The sequence below is a fragment of the Saccopteryx bilineata genome, chromosome 1, assembly GCF_036850765.1.
Source record: "Saccopteryx bilineata isolate mSacBil1 chromosome 1, mSacBil1_pri_phased_curated, whole genome shotgun sequence".
Taxonomy (NCBI): domain Eukaryota; kingdom Metazoa; phylum Chordata; class Mammalia; order Chiroptera; family Emballonuridae; genus Saccopteryx; species Saccopteryx bilineata.
The window spans coordinates 43,483,443-43,505,152 of NC_089490.1; the positions used below are offsets into that span (position 1 = coordinate 43,483,443).

Below are 21,710 nucleotides of genomic sequence, written 5' to 3' on the forward strand. Positions count from 1 at the left end.
GAGCTTTAAGTTTAGCAAAATGATTTAACCTCTGATTAAACCAAACAGGTAGAGAAAGAATCAAAAGGGGCAATATCAAAGAAGGTTGTATTTTAGATGATGCATTAGTGAATTTGACATCCATAATGGACCTCTGTATTTAGTATTCCAAAAAATCATCCCCCATCTCTCCCCCAGTGAAGAAAAATCTGTTTAGAAAGTCAGGAGTCATGGATGGAACAGATTGATAGGAGCTACCTTTGGGAGTGTTCTGAAGAGAACAGAGCTGGGAGTACTCAGACTCAGTTTCCCTACTGTGAAAATGAGAACGGCAGGCATCTTTAACAAATCTTTCCTTTCTCTCTTCTAAAAAAAAATAAAAATAAAAATCATGTGGATATACAAATGACCTGATACAACCAAAACAACTTTAAAAAATTTAATGAGTAATACCACCTGATTTTAACATTTACCATAAAATAAAATAATAAAGGAAGTGTAGTATAGTGTAAAGACAGACAGATTGACCAATGGAAAAGAATAGAGTCCAGAAATAACTCCGCATGTATGTGGACAACTTACTTTTGACAGAAGTGCAAAAACAACTTGGCAGATAATGAATAATTTTTCAACAAAACTATTGCAACAATTAAATATTTTTCTTAAAAAATAGAAAAATTTCAATGTATATCTGCCACATTAGCATGTACATGTATATTTATCCATATAGTTAATATAAACTAATATTATTTATAAATAAATTCTTAGATATGACACCAAAAAGATAATCTATGAAGGAAAAGGTGATACATTAGAGTTTATCAGAGTTTATCAAAATTTAAAATGTCTCTTTTTTTTGGAAAAAACAAGCCATATTTGGAGAAAATCTTTGCAAATTAAATATACAGGGTTTTTATTCAAATATATAAATAACTCTAAACAATAAGAACTTTAAATGAATAAGTGATTTGAATGGACACTCTCCTATAAAATGTTCAATATAAGTCATTAAGAAAATGCAACACAAAATTTTTTTTAAACTATGGAAATGTTTGTTAATTTAATAGTGATGATTTTATGGACACATACATATGTCAAAACTTACCAAGTTATGCACATTACATATGTGTAGTTTATTGTATGTCAATTATGCCTCCATTAAGATGTTAAAAAAGTTAAAGTTTAAAACTACCATTACAAACTATATTCTGTGAGCAAATATTTGCAAATCACATATCTGGTAAATAATATATAAAGAATTTGTTTAAATAATATGTAAAGAATTCTTATAACCCGATAATAAGATAGGCAGATTAATTTAAAATGGGCAAAAGATTTGAATAAAGACATTATCTGAGAGGATAAGTGAATGCCTAATAAAGACATGAAAAATCATTAAGAAAATATGAATTACAACTGCGATGAGATATCACTATGCACCCACTATAGTGGCTGTAAAAAAAAAAAGACTGACAATACCAACTGTTGGTGAGGATTAGTAGAAATCTGAAACCTTTATACATTGATGATGGTAATGTAAAATGATATAGGCACTTTGAAGGCTTGGAAGTTTCCTAAAAAGTTAACCATGTATTTATTATGTGTTCTGGCAATTATACTCCTAGGTATTTATTTACCCAAGAGAAATTTTTAAAAAAATGTCCACAGAAACACATGTATGTCATTGTCCATTGCAGCATTAATATTTAGAATAGTTAAATACAAGATATTGGTGAGTTGATAAATAAAATGTGGTATAGCTATACAAAGAATACTACTCAGAACTAAGAAATGAGCTGCCTATCCATGCAAAAACATAGGTAAACTTCAGAAGCGTTATGCTTCTTCAAGGAAGCCAGACCAAAAAAAGCTGCATGTTGTATGATTTTTATTCATATGAAATTTTTAGAAAAAAAAACAAAACTATAGAGACGAAAAGTGTATCACTGGTTGTCGGGGCTACAGAAGTGAGAGACCACTGACTCCAAACGGGCACAAGAGACATCCTGGGTGATAGAAGTGTTTAATCCTGAATTCTGGTGGTAGACAGTTATGTAAATGTACTAAAACTCATGGAACTGTACATGTAAAATATCAACATTTTTTTCCAACATTTTGATGTATAAATTATACCTTAATACAATGAGTAAAAATAAAGATATCTAGACTGGAAGTAGGAATTTGAGAGTCATTAGCATATAAACTGTCGCTGTACCTGTAAAAGTGAAGAAGGTGCCTAGGAAAAGTCCATTGAAAGGGAAAAACATAAGAACCTGGGACAGATCCTTATGGACCAGCAATACTTAGAGGACCAGCAAAAAAGAGAATGAGACAATGTGGTAATAAAAGTTAAAATAAAAACCAAATAGAATAGTGAACTAGCAAACAAGTAGTGCTTGGAGGATGGAAGTTAAAAAAAAAAAAAAGATGATAGATAGATAGATAGATAGATAGATAGATAGATAGATAGATAGATAGATAGATATCAAATGCTGTAGATCAGTGGTCCCCAAGCCCTGGGCCACGGACCGGGACCGGTCCATGAGCCATTTGGTACCGGTCCGCAGAGAAAGAATAAATAACATATTATTTTCGTTTCATTTATATTTAAGTCTGAACAATGTTTTATTTTTAAAAAATGACCAGATTCCCTCTGTTACATCCATCTAAGACTCACTCTTGACTCTTGTCTCAGTCACGTGATACATTTATCCGTCCCACCCTAAAGGCTGGTCCGTGAAAATATTTTCTGACATTAAACCGGTGCGTGGCCCAAAAACGGTTGGGGACCACTGCTGTAGATGGTCACCTGAGACCTTAGTATTAGCAGTTTTTGAGGAGCAAGGTGAGTACAGGTTAGCCTGGGATGGACTTTGAAGTGAGTGAGAGGTAATAGAATGCAGTCACAAAATATGGGAAGTCTGTTTTAATATGTTTATCTGAAAATAGGAGGAGACAGATGAAGCAGAAACTGATAGGAGATGCAGGTGAGGGATTTTTGTTTTAATAGAGGATTCAACAGCATGTTTCACTATAGTTGGAAAGAAATGAGTAGTTGGAATGATGTTGAAGATTCAGTAGAAATGTCATAAATTTAAACATAAATTGCATTAGGAGAAAGAAGAAGATGGGATTGAAAGCATAGGTTAAGGGATAAGCATTAAACAGAAAATGAAACAATTCTTTCATGTATAAGGATGGAGGAAATGATGGTAAAGATGTAAGTGAATTCATAGATTTTAAGGCATTAAGGGAAGGCCTGTTGGATGCCTTCTGTTTCTTTGTAAGAAGCATGGTTATCTGAGAGTAAAAGCAGAAGTCCTAATTCCAAAGATTTGAAGGGAATAGAGTAGTTTAATTACTTAGAATGAAGTTAGTGATCATGAAATTATAATTAGTACTTGACTGCCCAATTATATAATTTTCTCTAAAATTAGTCAACAGCCTAGAAACAAAGAGAAGGTGGATAGTTGGATTCATTGAGGTTGGTGCCATCAGAGAGACAGAGAAGATGCAGGGTGTTTAGAGAAGTGAGAAGAGCAGCTGAAGTGACAGGTCATGAGTATGGCCCAAAGTGAAGGCACTGGGGTCTGATGGACATCATTTTCATTTGGGTTTCCCTGAAATAAGTTTCAAGACAATGCTTGGTGCAGGTACTTTATTTAAGAGGGATCTCAAGAAACAGGTGTGAGGGAACGGGGAGAATAAGTCAGGTAACAAAAAAAAGTTAATACAAGGGTGTCTTTTTAGCTGCTTGTCATCATAGCAAACTGGGACTGAGTTGTGCTGGGGACACTTTGAGGAACTATGTATGTGGAATGTGCCTTGCAGTTGTCTCTGTAGGCTAGGACACTGACACATTAATCCACCCACTCCTTTCACCCTTCAGTGGAAGACTGCTTCCAGGGACCTTACATGTATCGCCTGCAGCCCCTTCCAGGCTGCCTTTCTAGGGATGAATAAATACTCCAGCTTCAGAAAAATTCCAGAGGCACAAAAACAAAGCTAGGATGAAGAGTTGAGCTTGAGGTGAAATGGTGATAGCATCCAAGACTCCATATGTTGAGCTGAAATCTGAAGTAGGCTTAGGGCATGTGGTACAAAGTCAAATTGGACTGATTGAATGAAAGTCCTATAGAATCAAAATAGTTGAGCAAATACATAATTTAGGATAATAGGAGGAGTTCTTTGACCATGGGAAAGTTATATTATACATATGTCCTCTGAGCTTTTCATTTATCAGTAAATGGGGATGAGAATGTCCACTTGTAATTATTGCTAGAAGTAAAGAGTCCTGACAAACACTGGCAAGTTGTCTCATCAGTAGAGCATCAACCCTGCATGTGGAAGTCCCAAGTTCGATTCCCTGTCAGGTCATGCAGGAGAAGTAACTATCTGCTTATCCCCCTCCTCCCCTTTTTCTCTTTTTCTCTCTTCTCCTCCTGTAACCATGGCTCAGTTGATTCAAGTACGTTGGCCCCAGGATCTGAGGATGGCACTATGGAGCCTCTACCTCAGGTGCTAAAAATGGCTCAGTTGCAAGCACTGGCCCCATATGGGCAGAGCATCAGCCCCAAATGGGGGTTGATGGTGGAACCTCCAAATGGGAGTCTGTCTATCTCCCTTCCTTTCACATAAAAAAACCAGTCTTTACAATATAAAACATTTAGCATGGAGTCTGGCATGTATAAGGCATATAGAATAGAAGCTAGTATATTATTGTTAGTATCTATTGAAACATTAGTGATGCTAGTAACTACCTGCTTTGTGAATAATAAGGGATTAATTCAAACTCTATGAAAAGGTTTTATTACTTACCTGAATGTAATAGTTTGAATACTAAAGCTCTGCTACTTTGTTTGGAAAGACATGAACGTTTTATATAGTTTTGAATTAGTTTCAAAGAAATAGGCATTAGGAAAATCTTAAATGTAATCTAATTCACAGTTATTCTCTTTCCTTTGGTTGGCATTGCATTTTTGTTTCCATCAGTCTAGCATGATTTAATATATCTTCAAAGAAATCTCCAGAGATGTTCTGTTAGTTTTGTTTTTTTGGATCTTTTCTGCTTTTGAACTTATTCAAACACAGAGAAATCATCTAAATGCATCTACTTTCTAACATCCTCTGAGGCAAATAAATTTTCTTCAATTCTAGATTAAATCCATAATGCTGACTTTTGCTCATTTTCTTCTCAGTGGAGAAAAAGGGAATGGCTGCTTACTGTTGTCAACTTTCTTTTGTTTAGGATTTATTTAGTATGCAATGCTTGAAAATTTTGGAGGTGGGTGGGGGTGTCTAGATTTAAATTTCCACTGCTTTTTTTTCCCTAAGAATTATAGAATTTACAATAAAGATGCTTCACGCTCAGCTAGTCCCAATACATAACCTGGTGAATTAATACCAATTAAAATATTATTGTCATTTTGCATTTCTTTTTTATTCCTTGTCATAAATTACCTGATGTATTTTTTGCTCAGTTACCAGTTGGGATATTATTTTTTTTCTTATGAATGATAAAATCTCTGACTGTTAACTAGTAAGCCACCATATGCTTTTTCCCATTTTGTCATTTGCCTTTTAGTTTATAATATTTATTGTTGCCTTATAAGTATATCATTAATATTTTGTCATATATATAATTTTTTCTATTATGAATTTCTTCTCTTGGCTCCGCACTTAGAGACATCTTACCGTGAGCTCTGAGCTATGTTACTTCTATATTCTTCTGCTCCTTTATTATTCTTATTTTTAACTGGGCTCTTGAATCCATCCAGACTTAACTTAAATACAGGTTTTCACATTTAATCTCAATGAAGTACATGTTATTTATTATAGCATATTGTTTCAGTCTGTTGTAATATTTCATACTATGAATTTGTTACGTATAACTTCACAGTACATAATAAAGTAGTGGTTCTTAACTGGAAGCAATTTTGCCCTCTATGAGAAATTTGGCAATGTCTGGAGAAAAATTTATTTTTCAGGATTGAGGGAAGAAGGGGTGGGGAGAGAGGCTGACTACAGGCCTCAAATGAGTAGAGGCTGGGGATGATGCTAAACATGTTACAATGAGTGAAGATTTGTCAACAAAGAATTTTTAATAATGCCAAGAGTAAGAGGGCTTGATAGGTTGGAGAGAGTGAGACAGATCTATCCACTGGGTACCATTCCTCTGCCAGTTACATACATACTCACCAATAATAATATATCCTGGCTTGTATTTCTGTTTCTACTCTGAGAGGCCTTGTGACCGGCTTTGGCTTCTGCTTTGCAGAAATACAGATATACTATGTTGTTGTTTTTTTTATTATCACTGGGATTTTTTTTCCAGTGTTATTTCTAAGACTACAGTTAAGTAGATAAGTAAATAGGTATTTAAAAAATTGACTATACTATAGATATTCAGGACATACCAATTAAAGTATATATCATTTACATGGTAATCAAACAAAAATATATGTCAATATTGGTGTGTGTCATCAACAATGCTATTAGTAGCCATTTTGAACATTTGTAACTTTAGAGCAGGGGTAGTCAACCTTTTTATACCTACTGCCCACTTTTGTATCTCTGTTAGTAGTAAAATTTTCTAACCACCCACCAGTTCCACAGTAATGGTGATTTATAAAGTAGGGAAGTAACTTTACTTTATAAAATTTATAAAGTAGAGTTACAGCAAGTTAAAGCATATAATAATAATTATTTACCAAGTACTTTATGTCGTATTTTTGCTGTTTGGCAGAATAAGTCTTTATAAAACAATTTACTATAGTTAAATCTATCTTTTCATTTATACTTTGGTTGCTCTGCTACCGCCCACCATGAAAGCTGGAATGCCCACTAGTGGGTGGTAGGGACCAGGTTGACTACCACTGCTTTAGAGTAATAAAAATAGGTACTGATTGGCATTTATTCACTGAATTTGTCAATCCATTAATTGTATCTTATTTTCTACATCATAAGAACTTTTCTATAGTTTAAAATAAAATCCATAAACATGATTTTAATGTCTGCATCATATTTCATTGTATCATTATACCATATTTTTAAACCAGTTTTCTATTGTTAGACACTTAGACTGTTTTTCTTTCTTTTATGATTGTAAATAGCAGTGTACTCTATGTCTTAGTGTCTAAAACTTTTCATCTCTGATTAGAAGTGAAATCACTGAGCCACATGAAATGAACAGATTTAGAACCCTTGATATATATTGTCAAATTACCCTTCAGAAAGTTCCTTGAGGCATATAGAAGCGAATAAATAATCCTTGTTTTATTTCTTCTCTAATCATTTTTATGCAGTTTTTCTTTGAACCTTTAAATCTCTATTTGGTTCTAGTACTCAGAATTGTCTTTTTTAATACATGTTTCTTTCAAGGGATTAGCAAAGTAATTACATTGTTATAAATACCCAAACAGTGTAACTCTTGTTTTTTCTTAGTAAAGGTTCTTATATATGATATAATATTTTTCCTTGTATGAATTGTTTCTTTCTAGGGTGAACAAGGAGACAGAGGAGATCCTGGTCTGGCTGGCAGTAGTGGACAAGATGTAAGCCTACCTCCCTTTTTTTCTAATACTCTTTACATTTTGCCTGTGAAATATGCTGTCTATCTAATGCTATTAAGATTCAACCAAAAGAATCAAAGCAATTTTTCACATGGCTCAATAGAGGCCCAGTGTTTTTAATTTCACAACAGGTAGTTCCTTGACTTTATGTACAGTTGATCCCTGAACAATGTGGGGAATAGGAGCTTCTAAGCCTGCACCGTCAAAGATTTGCATATAACATTTGACTCCCCCAAAATTTAGCTGCTTCCAGGACACACCCCCTCCTCCCACCCTCATGGAGACCAAAGTCCCCTGATGTGTAAGCACTCTATAAAGTGGCGTAGATCAGTGTATACAGCCAGCCTTCCACATCCACTGGCTCTCTACCACGTATCGGGAACAGTTCAGGTAATTATTGAAAACAATCCATGTCTATGTGGACCCGTGTAGTACAAACCTGTGTTGTTCAAGGATCAACTGTATTTCATGTTTGTGTCATCCTTAGCAGCCCTTTCTTCCTTATTATTTTGGCTGTATATTTCCTAGTCTTCTTTCTCTGTCTGTTTCTTCTGACATTCTGCTGTGGCCTGTGTTCTCACACAGGGTTCACTTTTCATGCTACCTCAAATCTCCATCTGCTGGAGGGTCTGTATAGGTAAGAACACAGTGATGAACAGAAAGGGAAGAAAGGAAGGGAAACGTGTCTGTATTGCTCACCCTGCACTGCATGTGGTTCTTCAGACTCATGGATATTCTTGCCTGTAACACCCTCTGATCCTACTATCTCCTCCCCTTCCCCTTAGGACAATTATCCTCTGGAACTTTGCTTTGATTCTTATGATAAAATTTAAAGGATAGCCCAAATCTAGGTTTTCTTCAGCGATGTAGAGTAATCTTACTTCAGGTCATCAAACTCACCATTTACTATATAGATGCACTAACTTCACTATGGAAAGTGTCCACAATGAGAATCTTATTTTTTTTTTACCCTCAATTTTCTTTGTTTTCTTGCATAAAAATGTTTCCTAAAGGTTCTGAAGGACCACACTACTTGATTTATGGATAACAGAACAACAAAGTCAGCTTTGATTTCTTAATACTGTCAAGTTGTTATGAAACCTACCTGGTATGTAGTAGATCATTCCAGTAGGGAGGGAGGCTGATTACTGCAATCTTCTGGAGGTTGTCTCCAAAAGAGAAGTAGTACCCCAATGTTAACCTTAGTAGTTAACCTTGGCAGTTCACACTGGCATGAGACCTGATCCCCCCACCCCAGCTTTACTCTTATTTACTTCCTAAGAAGCTGCATTCACACCTTTAATATGACCCTCATACTTTTTCCTCTCCCCTTTGAAGTCACTTTTATGCCCCAGAGAATGGGAATTGGCACCAATGGCTCAGAGCTAGAGGAGCCTCCTCATCTTCTCTCCCTCCCTGCCATGCACCAGGACGTGGAATGTCACAGCCCTGCCCCTGTCACCGCGGGTACCCGCTGTAGTGGGACAGGTCCTGGAGTGGAAAGCCAGAGCCCAGATTGTGTTTCACTTCTGTCACTCGATGAGAAAAATCATTTCTCCAAGTCTGTGAAGTGATGAGCTCTGAATAGATTCTGAAATCCCCATAACTATGATTTCCTACAAAGAGATTATTAAGATTACAAACTTGAAAATTATGATGAAGTTGAAAGCTTCCCTTCAGGCTTCTGGAATCCCTGCTACTTGTAAGGCACTGTAGGGAAAATAAGACAGAGATAACAGCTGGAGCGCCAGCGTTGCAAGTGCTGTATGTGAGGATGTTTGTCCTTCCTCCTCTGGACAGAGGGGAGATGCGATCCAAGCTGTGTTAAGTGAAGAGTTGATTTACAGTGTGTTCTGTAAAATAGAGAGGACTGCGGCCTTTGCCTGTGTTATGACTTCCTGTACTACTCTTCATGAAAGCAAAGAACTCTCTTTGAAATCCCTAGTACCTAGTAAATGTTTGAAGTGAATATGTTCTCAATAATAATTTGCTCAGGTTTCATTTTTAAAAAACTGACAGGTTATAATAACAGTTTAAATATAAGAAATTGGAGCCTGAACGAGGGTAACAGGGTGGAAGGGAGGGCACAAATAGTGATATTGCTGTGGAGCGGAGCGAGCCCACAGCCTAGGGAGCCCTATGACCTTTCGGATCTTGGAAGCCTCCTTCATGTGCCCCCACCACAGGCTGCTATTTCTTTAACATCATCATTGTTTAACGTAACTTAGCTTTAGGTACATCGTAAAGCAGAACAGAGCACGTTAACTAACTTTTCTCGGTTCCTTCATTAATATATAGGTGATATTTTCCTTCCCTGAATTTTGCAAAAGATATTTAAGAGTCAGGATGAAGGGGATATAAGAAAAGTATGCGAGTTCTCCTCTTTCCCCTCTACTCTCCCTAGGAGTCAGGAGTCAAGTGCTCTGTTACTATATCATGGATGGTGGTGGCGAATTGTGCCAGAGTCAATCAACTGTTTTCAAGAGGAATTGGAAATCTGATCCTCACCCCCCGCTTTATGAGCTAGCTAGCCTGTTTTCAGAGTCAAGAAATAAGGGCTTGGGAAATTAAGCAACTTTCTTTTAGAAAACAGTAAACTCAGCCTTTAGCCCTACATGTTTAACTGAAAAGTCTCTCATTTTCCCATAAATCGTGCACACTTGTCACTACTTCCCAATGCTAAAATAAGCTGACTGCAAACTAAAATCATCCCACATTTATGACAGTTTACTCTTTACTTTGACTTTCCACAAGCACAGGTACACATTCTTAGAGAAGGAAAGGTATTATAATAGCTATTTCAGTGTGAAGAGAAGTCAAGCCATGATGGGGAGTATAACTTTAGAAATACTTCGTTAGGATGCAGAGTGGATCAATTCAATGCGCCAGCTCACGCCACTTCTGTCCAAGTCAGAGAAAAGTGGAAGCATTTAATATTTCTACCAGATGAATCAAAAGCCTTTTTAATAGTCCATATTCTTTCATATTACATATCTTGATGTAAATATATCTTTTAATAATATCTTCTGTGCCAGCTTTCCCACTAAATGTGCAAGCTCACTTCAGAAAGCATGAACCTTAGGTAAAGGGCCTCAGTGGTTCAGTCTCTCTCAAAGGGAGAGTGTTGGCATTTTGGGTGAGACATTTCTTTGCCACATGGGACTGTCTTACAAGAGCAGAATGTTTAACATCCTTGAGGCTCACCACCTAAATGTCAGTAGCAGATCTTAGTCATTAGGACAAAAAAAAGATACCTTTTTAAGTTCATACTTGACCTTCTCTCTCTCTTTCTCTCTCTCTTTCTCTCTCTCTATTTCTCTCTCTCTCTCTCTTTCTGTGTGTGTGTAGACTGTATATTAATCTCCAGGGTATTAGAGTATTACACTAAAGGTGTTGAGCCAAGCACATATAGTTTGAATAATGTATTACAAACATATATTGCAATTATCAAAATTTAAAATAGCTAGAATTTAGCCTTCAAAATACAAGACTCCAGCTTTATAGACATTCTAGTTTATAATTAAATAATTTTTATTGTGATCTACTGTGAGACACCTTCAACAATGGCATCTTAGAACAAACTTGATAGAGAGTCTTCCAAAAATCATTAATATGACCTTTGAAGCCAGACTACACAGACTCAAATCCCCGCTTGGCCATTGCCTGGCTGTTAATGATGTCCTACTACTCGGTACATTACTTACTCTCTCTTGACTCCGTTTCTTCATTGGCACAATGGAATCTTAATACTCACAGCCTTAACTCTTAGGCTAGTTTTGAGGATCACAGGGCTAATCATCTGTAAAACATGTAGAACAGTGCCTCACATTACAGTTAAGAGCTGTGTATACATTTGCTAGTTTTAGAAACTGTGCTAAATACAACACCTTCATTTCTAATTGAAATAGCTTTTCATTTATTTGTTTTCATGGAGTTACATAATCTTAGAAAAGTAGATTTAAATCATTGAGTTTAGTCTCTTCCTCTGCCTCTTTATTATTGTCTTTCAAACTTCTCTTATCAGAATTACAGCATCTGACTTTCCTAAAATAATAACGTTAATCTCCTTATACCAATGCAATCTGTAATACTAAATACAAAAATATTGCGATCGCAAAGCTGAGACATCAGCTGGCAACAGCGGGTGCCATTGCTAGGGAATAAGAGGCAGCCAGTGGAAGATGGATAAAGAATTCATTGATGCATTAAAATTGATGTTAACAGATAACATTATTTTGTATCATCTGATATTTAAAGATGCTACATATCATGAGTGCATCTTTCAACAAGAATTAATTTCATAGTCCACCTGCTCTTATCAATGTGGTTTTTATTGTCCTTCAGCTTTTCTCTGGCCTTTGCATGAGGTCCTGTCTCTGCATAACATACAGAATCAACTACTGTGCTTGTGAGAATCTTTATATGCGTCGGTTTTATTGAGAACCTTGATAATAGATGCCTATCTTATTCCATATTGGATTCAGAATCTGTTCCATTTGATTCTTTATGCTTTATGGTGAGTGCTGTGTCTTTTTCTCCCCGGTACTCAATAACCATTGATAGCAGCACTGGCATGACATAAAGAGAAAAATTGCACTTGAGAAAAGCATTACAGATCTGTTTTTTTGGAGCCTGTTATGATACCATGGCCTTAAAAACATAGTATTTTGTCACAGGAAGACATGAGTTACGTGGGCCCACTTCAGTGGCTATAAAAGTAGAAGCTTGACAAATGTAGTACTTCTCAATTGCATTTTATACTTATATGTGAGTTAAAGCACAGTTGTTACATATCCATCAAAGCGAGCACAAAACCAAACAGAACAAACCATTAATTATCCATTCAACTTGGACTTGAAAAGTAAAAGCAGCATTCATTAAGTACTTACCATGTGCTAAGTGTTTTTACCAACATATGATTCTCAGAACAACCTTTCAAGATAACTATTATTTATACATATTTTATAGGGCAGCTTAATAACTTACTCAAGATTATGCATAAAATGTGACTCCCTTCCTGACTCTTCTGAACTCGACCTCCAGTAGACCTTAGGCATCTCTGGCAACTGTTCCCTTCAGTAATAGTAATAGTAATGGCAACTATTACTTCTGTAATAGCACTCATTATTTACAGTAACTTGTAATTGGGTACATTATCCCCCCTGCCCTCCTTCCTGACCATAGTGATTGAACTAGGGATAGTTAGCTGAATCAATGGTCAGTAAGTACCTTCCAAGAAGTGGTAGTTAAGGTTAATTTGTCAGGCAGAAATACTGAAAAAAAAAATTAATGTATCATTTTGTGCCTAAAAATATCTATGTAACATGTCACATCTGTGATGATTATGAATCCTAGTAATAACTGGAATACCAACCTACCCAGAACTCAATGTAATCCCATGCCCCACCCAGAGTTAACCATTTTCCTGAATATTGCATTTAATGTGTCCTTCTATTTTTAAAAATAATGTTTTCATATTCCTATGTAGTTTAGTGTTGCATGTTTATAAATATTTAATAGTATTTGTTGAATGAACGGATGCCTGATATCTTTCTCAGTCATCTCTTTCTTCATGGATAATGTTTACACCAATAAAAAAAAGCCTCTTTTTAATACATTTCTCAGCTCAGTAAATGCACAATCTCCTAGCCAGTTACTAAGCCAAGTGCAAATCAGCCTCGACGCCTCCTTTGCCCTGTCCCCACTTCCAGCACACAGTGCGTATATGCAAGCCCTGCCTTCCAGCATGCGCCAGTTCTGACCTCTTCTCTCCATCTGCACCATCACTACCCTGTCTCAGCCCTCCTGTTCTCTTGCCTGGAAGGCTGTAATAGCCCCTTTTCTGTTTCCACTCTTGCTGCCTTCAATCTTTCTTCATGCTGTAGCCAAGTGATTTATTTTTGAAACACAATCATATCATGTAATTTTCATGCTTAAAACAATAAGTGGCTTCCAGTTGTACTTAGAGCAAAACCAATCCTTATCATGGCCTGCAGTTCTCCATGTGCCATGACCCTGGCTGACCTTGCCGTCATCTCCCCTCCTTAGCTGCTTGCTGGACACTTCTTTTACCCTGGGGGCGTTTTTGCTGGCTACTCCCTCTACCCCAGTGGTTTTCCCCAGGGTCATTGTATGACTAGGTCTTTTTTTTTTTTTTTTCAGTTTTTTTTTTATTAAATTTAATGCAGTGACATTGATAAATCAGGGTACATATGTTGAGAGAAAATATCTCTAGATTATTTTGACATTTGATTGTGTTGTATACCCCTCCCCCAAAGATAAATTGTCTTCTGTCATCTTCTATCTGGTTTTCTTTGTGCCCCTCCCCTCCCCTAACCCCTCTCTCCTTCTTCACCCCCTCCCCCCTCCCCCAATCTCCCGCCCCTGTTGCCATCACATTCTTGTTCATGTCTCTGAGTCTCATTTTATGTCCCTTCTATGTATGGATTCATCTTAGTTTTTTTTTTTTTTCTGATTTACTTATTTCACTCCGTATAATGTTGTCATTTACAATAACATGGATGGACCTTGACAACATTGACTAGGTCTTTTGAAATAAAGAATGTCCACTTCACGCAGAGGCTGTTTCTGACTACCCCAGCTGCAGAAGCAGTTCTCTCTTCCTTCACATTGGTCACATTCAGTCTGGTGACCTGTTTATTGCCAGTCACCCTTTTCTTATATCATGAGTTCCATAAAGGCACGACCTTGATTCTGTTAAAGAAAAGAAATATTAAAATGGTAAGGAAGACATTTTATTCAAGACTGTTGCAGTAGGGGTCTTGCAATAGGGAAGAGAGTGAGTTCAGCCCTGGATACAACCAGAACAAGTGGGATTTATACCCAGCCCACAGAGTGATTGCGTCAGTGAACGGAAAATTACAAAGAGCAGACATCAAGGGTTATTGATGACTCACCAGGATGCTTGCTAAAGGCAGGCCAAGGTGTCAAATGTGGGGGATGAGGAGCCTGAGCAGATATCAAGGGCGGAGGACCAGATGGGGACCAAGGCTGAGGCCTCGTCCGTGGAGAGCTCAGGGAAACTGGACTAAAGTTTGGTCAAGGAGAGTCTCTGTGAATTTCTTGTTCTGTTTTTATATCACTATATACCATTATCTAATAGTAATACATTATTATGTTGTATATTATATGATGTATATATATACTATTATTTTAATATATAATATTATAAACTCAAGACACATGTAAATATAAACATTTCTAGTAGTCACATTAAGAAAAGTAGAAATAAAAAGGTGAAAGTAATTGTAATAACATATTTAATCCCACATCCAAAATGTATTATCTAATCAGCATAAAAATATTAAGTAATTTACATTCTTTTTTTCTGTACCTAATATTAAAAATCCAGTAGTATTTTCCACGTACAGCAAATTCCAATTCAGACTAGTCACATTTCAAGGACTCAAAAGCTCCGTCCCTGCGGCCCATGACTACTGTATTGGGCAGTGCGAGTCTGAAGGTTAGGCGAGTGACTGCACACAGGTACACACTAAATGTTTACTGACTGAATGGATGGATGAATGAATGAGTTTAGAATAAAATCTAAATCTAGTTCACAGGACTAGCAGTTTTTTTCCTGCAAGTGTTCAGAATATGTAGGCGCTAAGTTTGATACCAGAGGCATATGTAAATAAAGTATGTGTTACTTGATTTGGGATGAAATGGGTAATTCAGATAACAAGAGAATATCACATCTCAAATATGATTTTAATTTTTCACACATCCTTTTTCTATAAATACTCCAAGGTAATGATGGGAGAAACACAGTTATAAATGACATCCACAGAGGTGTTTATGCAACTACAAAGGTTTTTTGGCAATCAGATGTTGTTTTCATCCATTAATTTTTTTTTTAAGTGTAAGACTGCAGTTTTCATTTACTGTCTGCGAAAAAGACTTTAAGTATCCAGTTTTCTTTTGTTCCTTTCAATTTATCATTGGCTTCTCTATGGAGTAAGCATACAGGTGATGGCATTTGGCGTTTATTTACCGCAAAATGTCAGAGCAATTATAGCTGGATCCTTCAGGTCAAAATAGAATACACTTAAGTTTACTGTGCATTGTGTGGCTTCTCAATATTTCTTTTCTCATTATTGTCCTTCCCTCATTCAAGGTGTTAAATTAAATACAAGGAAAGACGGTTTTCCTGTTTATCACACAGTCAGGGTGTCCAACTCGGTTTACACTGTGATTGTATTTGGCTGTAGATCTGACCCCCTTTTGTAAAATCTGCTAGGGTATTCTTACTTTTTTTTTTTTTTCGAGCGAGAGAAAAAAAGGGGAGGGGGGAGAGAGACTGATTTATTTTTCCACTTATTTATGTATTCATCAGTTACTTCTTGTATGTGCCCTGACCAGGGATCAAACCCTCAACCTTGGCAAATAGGTATAATACTCTAACCAACTGAGCTAATAGACCAGGGCAGAAGCTATCATTTTTGAGTCAGATAAACTAAATACCCACAAAAACACCCAAGAGTCTAGAATATTCATGAATATATTTATCTGATATGCCATGTCTTATATAGTTTTATTTGATAACTTTATAAGTATGTTTAGAGAATGAAAACATACTTTAAAATAAGAAAGAGATTACATTTCAGCTCCAGTTTTGTGAGTGATAGGAAAAGAATGTATCTTTTACTCACTCCCCACAATTAGATTTCTTGAAATGGACATAGTGTTTTTGATTTAAATCTTGAATTCTGGGGACAAGCTTTATAAAGGCCAAAATCAGTGCTAAATCAGAGGTATTTACAACATCTACAAATTTAATCCAAAGTGAATACTTAAAAGCTCATATAGATCAAAATGATGTTCTCCCAGATGGTGAATTAATGTAATTTTAGCAGGAAGCCGAGTTGCAGAAATAGGAAGTGTTGAGGACTCACACTGATTTAATGTATCTGTACCCACCACCATGCAGATGTTGCTCGTCATTTTACTGCCAGTTGTCTCTCTTTCTCTCTGGACTACACACTGAAGAATGGGGTTTGGGACTTCAGTAAATTATGATTTGTTTTATGACTAATGACTTCTTTGAAACTGAAGCTTTTTGTGCACTGTGTATAGAAATCACATTGGTTTTCTATTTCGTACAGGGTTTGAAAGGTGACTTGGGTCCTCGTGGTCCACCCGGCCCCAAAGGAGAAAAGGTATCATATTCACCAAGAAGAATGACCTTTTCTTAAGAAATTCTGAGTACCTATGCAGTAATTTTTCATTGATATTGTTTAACTGCCAAAATTAATTTTGTTAAAATTAACAAAAGGCTGTTATAATAAAAGCATCTGAATTAGAAAAGCCTTTTTGGTTTTTTTTAATTAGTTTGATGAGACTAAATGCACAATTTCTAGTCAACATTAATTTGTTTATACGATTTCCCCTTTCTCTCCTTTGCTTAACAGCATTAAGGTATTCCATCACCAAATTAGCAACCATGTCCTGTATCAGGGAACTTTGCCAGTAGCACTGAGCTGCTACTGTAATGGTGAAGCAGGTGGCCTTTGGGAGAAAGGAGACTAATTTTGTTTCCCAGTCTTAATCTAAATGCTCCATTTCCTGCCACCTTTTCTTGAATGCCATTTTATAATGGCATATTGGCAGTTGACCTTGAAAAGAGAATGAAGAAATACTAAAAGCAAGAGACATTTGCACAATGTCATTGGATGATCTCAGTTTGATGAGAAGTGTGTGCATGGGTGTTTTGCACTATATTTTGTTCTCCACCATCAGTGCAGTTAGAAATCCCTGACTGTCTTTAATATTTACCTCTGCATGAATGCCGGTCTTATAAATCAGACCTCAGTGAGTGGTTTAAACTTCATCGATGTTTCCTAACAATGATTGATTCCCCAAATTATGTGTAATCCCCATAATGATTGCAGAATGCTAACTCTTCACCTTTGAGGCAACCATATTAGATGAGAAAAGAGAAAGTCCTAGAGATAGCCCCGACATGAGAATGCAAGGTCCCACTGCCCCATGCTGCACAGCATCATCATGTCTACTTGGACAAGGAGCAGAGCAGTGATGCTTGGTCTTAATGACGAAGAGTTCTTACGAACTAAATAAGCATGCTGATAAAATAAAGCATATAGGTGACATATTTAAAAATCAGAAAATAGCGAACTTTTAGATGAATGATTGTTTTTAAAGATTTTGAATAGTTTTCAAAACATCCACCTGGTAATCTGTATTCACAAATGTCAGCAAAGAAATATTAGTATTTTAAAATGCATACATCTAAGCAAAGCCTCTTACAATTGACGGCAAGTACAATGCCAATTCAGCAGAGCATTAGAAGAGGCAGTGGGACCACTTCTTGCAGCTGGGAGGCATGAAGTGGGGACATCCACTTATTATTTCTGCTGATCCTCAAACTGACTTTGTCAGAAAAATCATCTCTCATTGTGACACTTCCCAGCTGTGCCATTGGCAAGTAGTCATCTTTGAAGAGATATTCTTTCTTATTTTGAATTAGTAGACAAAAGAATAGAAATTAAATTATTTTTACTTTTTATAAAAAGTTTTGCAAAAATGCATGGGGGTGCCCAGGTGATAGTTATATCATGAGAGCTAAAAGCACATGATCCATTTTTTACTGTGCAGAGACTTTTATCAAGATAAACTTCTGTTTTCATTTCAAGATTTATCTATATATTGCTGCTATCCATTCAGAAAATTTATAAATATCATGTGTAAAAAAAGACTATTGCTAATTGCAACTTTTCATTCATCTATTTTAGGGAGATATAGGACCTCCAGGGCCTCCAGCCTTAACTGTAAGTATTCTTGAAATAAAAATGCAAAATTGAAATACATTATTCTATTTATTATTTATACTACATCATGACTAAACCAGAATTTGAGCCAAAGGGTATTTTGAGAATTGATAGTGACCTCAGGGTGGAACTAACCAAACGTCCAAATGTTAAAGATGGGGCATCTACTCCCAATGGTGAAGTACTTAACCTGAGGTTATAGATAGTTACTAGAAAAGTCTGGAAGCAGCACCTGTCCTGATCAACTTTCTCTTCCTTTTACATGGTTTATAATCTTGAGTCTTAAATGTTTGATTATATGTAACATAACACTTAAAGTTAATGGAAGCAGAGACAGTTCTACTTACTCTAAAAACAAGAAAAGAATGAAATAAACCATTATCACTCAATGATAAAAACAGCTACCTACTTAAGTGGATTCATATTCCTTCAAACCTGTCTAGGACTGTTGTATTTTCTATATGATTTACTTCTAAGATTTGCAAATGATAAAATGGTGGCATTTCAGTAACAGATTTATGAGAAAAGTTTATAATGTACACATAATGGGATTATTCTCCTTTAAATGGTTCATCATTTATTAAGCATTTAATCATAAATGTGTAATGCTTTTAAATTTAGATACAATTTACTGTTATAGATTTTGTTCATAGGCCATTAAGAAGTCTCATTTAACTTAAAGATTTGGTTTAAGAATGACTCTACGCCTAATGGAAAAGAAGAAGAATTTAAAAATAAGATCATTTGTAGCCTGAGGTCTCTCAAATTTAATGTTGGTATTACCTAATGACATAAATTAAGAATTTAAATCATCAGTTATCAAAGACCTGTCCTGATTATAGAAGGTCATGTATAAAGAAGTCTTCTAGCATCGGGATAGAGCCCTTCCCAACAGGGCAGCACAAGAATCTCAAAGGCTATATGGCTTTGATAGCAGTTACATGTAACTTTATACTTGAAAATATCATTCTGAACTATAATACCTTAGTAGTGTCTTACACAGATATTACACAAATAATCTTTGCAATGCTTACTTAAAGGACAAATATTTACTTATAAATGGGAAATTTAAAGAACCAAACAGATGACTTAAGAATAACCAAATTCAATTTGCAGTAGAATTCTGTGCTTGAAGTTTTTATTTTCAAAATGGAAATAAAAATTCTTTATGTAAAGTAGGTCTTAACTGCATATTACTCAACTTTTATCCTATATGGAGTTTATTTAAAAATTATTTGGCAGTGACTTAGGGTTAAGTTGCTCATTTTTACTTAAGCTACACGCTTATTTTTTTCAAATAAATTATATGCTCAACCACTTCATTGAGCTACCTGATTTCCTAGTTGCTTTCAACTTGTATTTGAAGATAAAAATGCATTTTATGTGTATCTTTTTTACATGATGTGCAATTTTGGCCCTGCACCCATAAAATTATATTAGACTGTATCCGTTCCAAGGATTTTTAATGACAGCAGATGTCTTCCTGCCAGGTAGCACCCTATAGATGTCTCTGCTCTGTTCCCCTGGCAGATACTGATGGAGGACAAGCTAATTTTTATACCTATCTAAAGATATGTCAAGGCAAAAAGACAATGAAATGTTTCGTTTCATAATGTAAAATAGTAATGCTGTTTGGGAATAATTCTCTATATACTTGTCATTGATGTAAGTAATCAACTGTTAACTCTGAAATAGGGATGACCCTAAATAAATACCAAATTACCATGCACTAAATATTTAATTGATCTTATAATGTAGATTGATACATTTTAATGAAGTGATTGATAACAGTCTTCGAGGAAGCCAAAATGACTGACTCCACTTACTTGAATTAAAGGAAGCACGGGTAGGTAGGAGTTGATAAACTTAGAGTACATTCACAGTGTTTTTCAAAGCCAGCTGCACACTAAACTCCACTGGAGAGCTTTAAAACATACCAGTGTGTGCCTCTACCCCCAGAAATGTTAATTCAATAGATGTGATGTGGAACTGGTATATTTAAAAAGCTCTCTAGGTAGCTCTAAATACGCAGTTGGAGTTGAAAGCCACTGTTTATGGGCACTGACATGGAGCAAGCTTTCTTTGTACTTGGAAAATTCCTTTAGACTTTTGAAGAAGTCTGGTTTTCATCTCAAATTCAACTTAATGTATGGTAATGAAGAAAGATTGCTTTCCCTTAGGGAAACATAGAAGTGAAACTAAATTAAGATTGAAGCCTACTTGGTTCAGTGGAGGAGATTGGGGCTAGGAAGGCACCTTTAATTATAGCCTTCATCTAGCCATTCAAGGACTCCTGTGGGCTCAGATGCTTAATGCATCTCAAAGTTTAATGTGCACAGGAACTTTCAGGGGTCTTGTTCAAATGCATATTCAATTCTGTAAGTCTGAGGTGGGGGCCTGAGATTCTACATTTATAACTAGAGACTGCAGGTGCCTCTGGTCCTCAGACCACACGTTGAGTCACTAGGACTTCACACCCAGTCCTGAGCTGTGCTGCAGACTCTGTCCCACTCTGTAGATCAGTCCTTCTCCACTTACAGCACACCTCAGAATTACCCAAGGGGCTTTAATACTCCAATTTCCAGGTTGCACCCTATGCCGAAAAGGTCAGATTCTCTGGTCATTTTAAATTGTTCCTGGTCCTGGCCAGTTTGCTCAGTGGTAGAGCATCAAACTGGCATGTGAATGTCCTCGTCAGGGCACACAGGAGAAGTTTCCATCTGCTTCTTCACCTTTCCCCTCTCCCTTCTCTCTTTCTATCTATCTTTTCTCCTCCTGCAGCCATGGCTCAGTTAGAGCAAGTTGGCCTTGGGTACTGAGGATGGCTCCATGACTTTGCCTCAGGTGCTAAAATAGCTTGGTTTCTGAGCAACAGAGCAATGCCCCAGATGGGCAGAACATTGCCTGGTAGGGGGCTTGCTGGATGATCCCAGTCATGGCACATACAAGAGTCTGTCTCTCTCCCTCCCTGTTTCTCACTTATGGAAAAAAAAATTGTTCCCAAACACATCCAATGTTCAGCCAAATGGGAACTGATACCCTGAAAGCTGGTGGAATACTGTTCTCCACAGCTTCCTCTTTTAGAGTTTGAGCAAACATTACCTCAGTATTTGTATCAAAAATACCCAACTCATTACTTTTGGAAGCACTTCCAGGAAATGCAGCCTCTCTGTTAGTACCTGTGGTTTGGTTCCTGATTACTTGATTATAAAAGATGACCTTCCATCTCCATCCACATTTACGACCCACCAGCAAGTCCATCGATAGTCCCGCCTTGAGCAGGACACACAGTGCTGGCAAGCCCAGCACATAAAGTTCCAGAGACTAAGCATACAGACCCGAACTGCCCTGA

The 21,710-nt window shown here is 36.5% G+C and overlaps 1 protein-coding gene across 1 annotated transcript in view; it reads left to right on the top strand.

Moving 5' to 3' along the window:
• The window catches only part of COL19A1 (collagen type XIX alpha 1 chain), a 329,506-nt gene that overhangs the window by 127,242 nt on the left and 180,554 nt on the right, over positions 1-21,710 (top strand). The window contains exons 11-13 of the mRNA XM_066252988.1: positions 7,479-7,532; positions 16,676-16,729; positions 18,323-18,358. Coding sequence (XP_066109085.1) covers positions 7,479-7,532; positions 16,676-16,729; positions 18,323-18,358 — 144 coding nt within the window. The remainder of the gene's footprint in view (positions 1-7,478; positions 7,533-16,675; positions 16,730-18,322; positions 18,359-21,710) is intronic.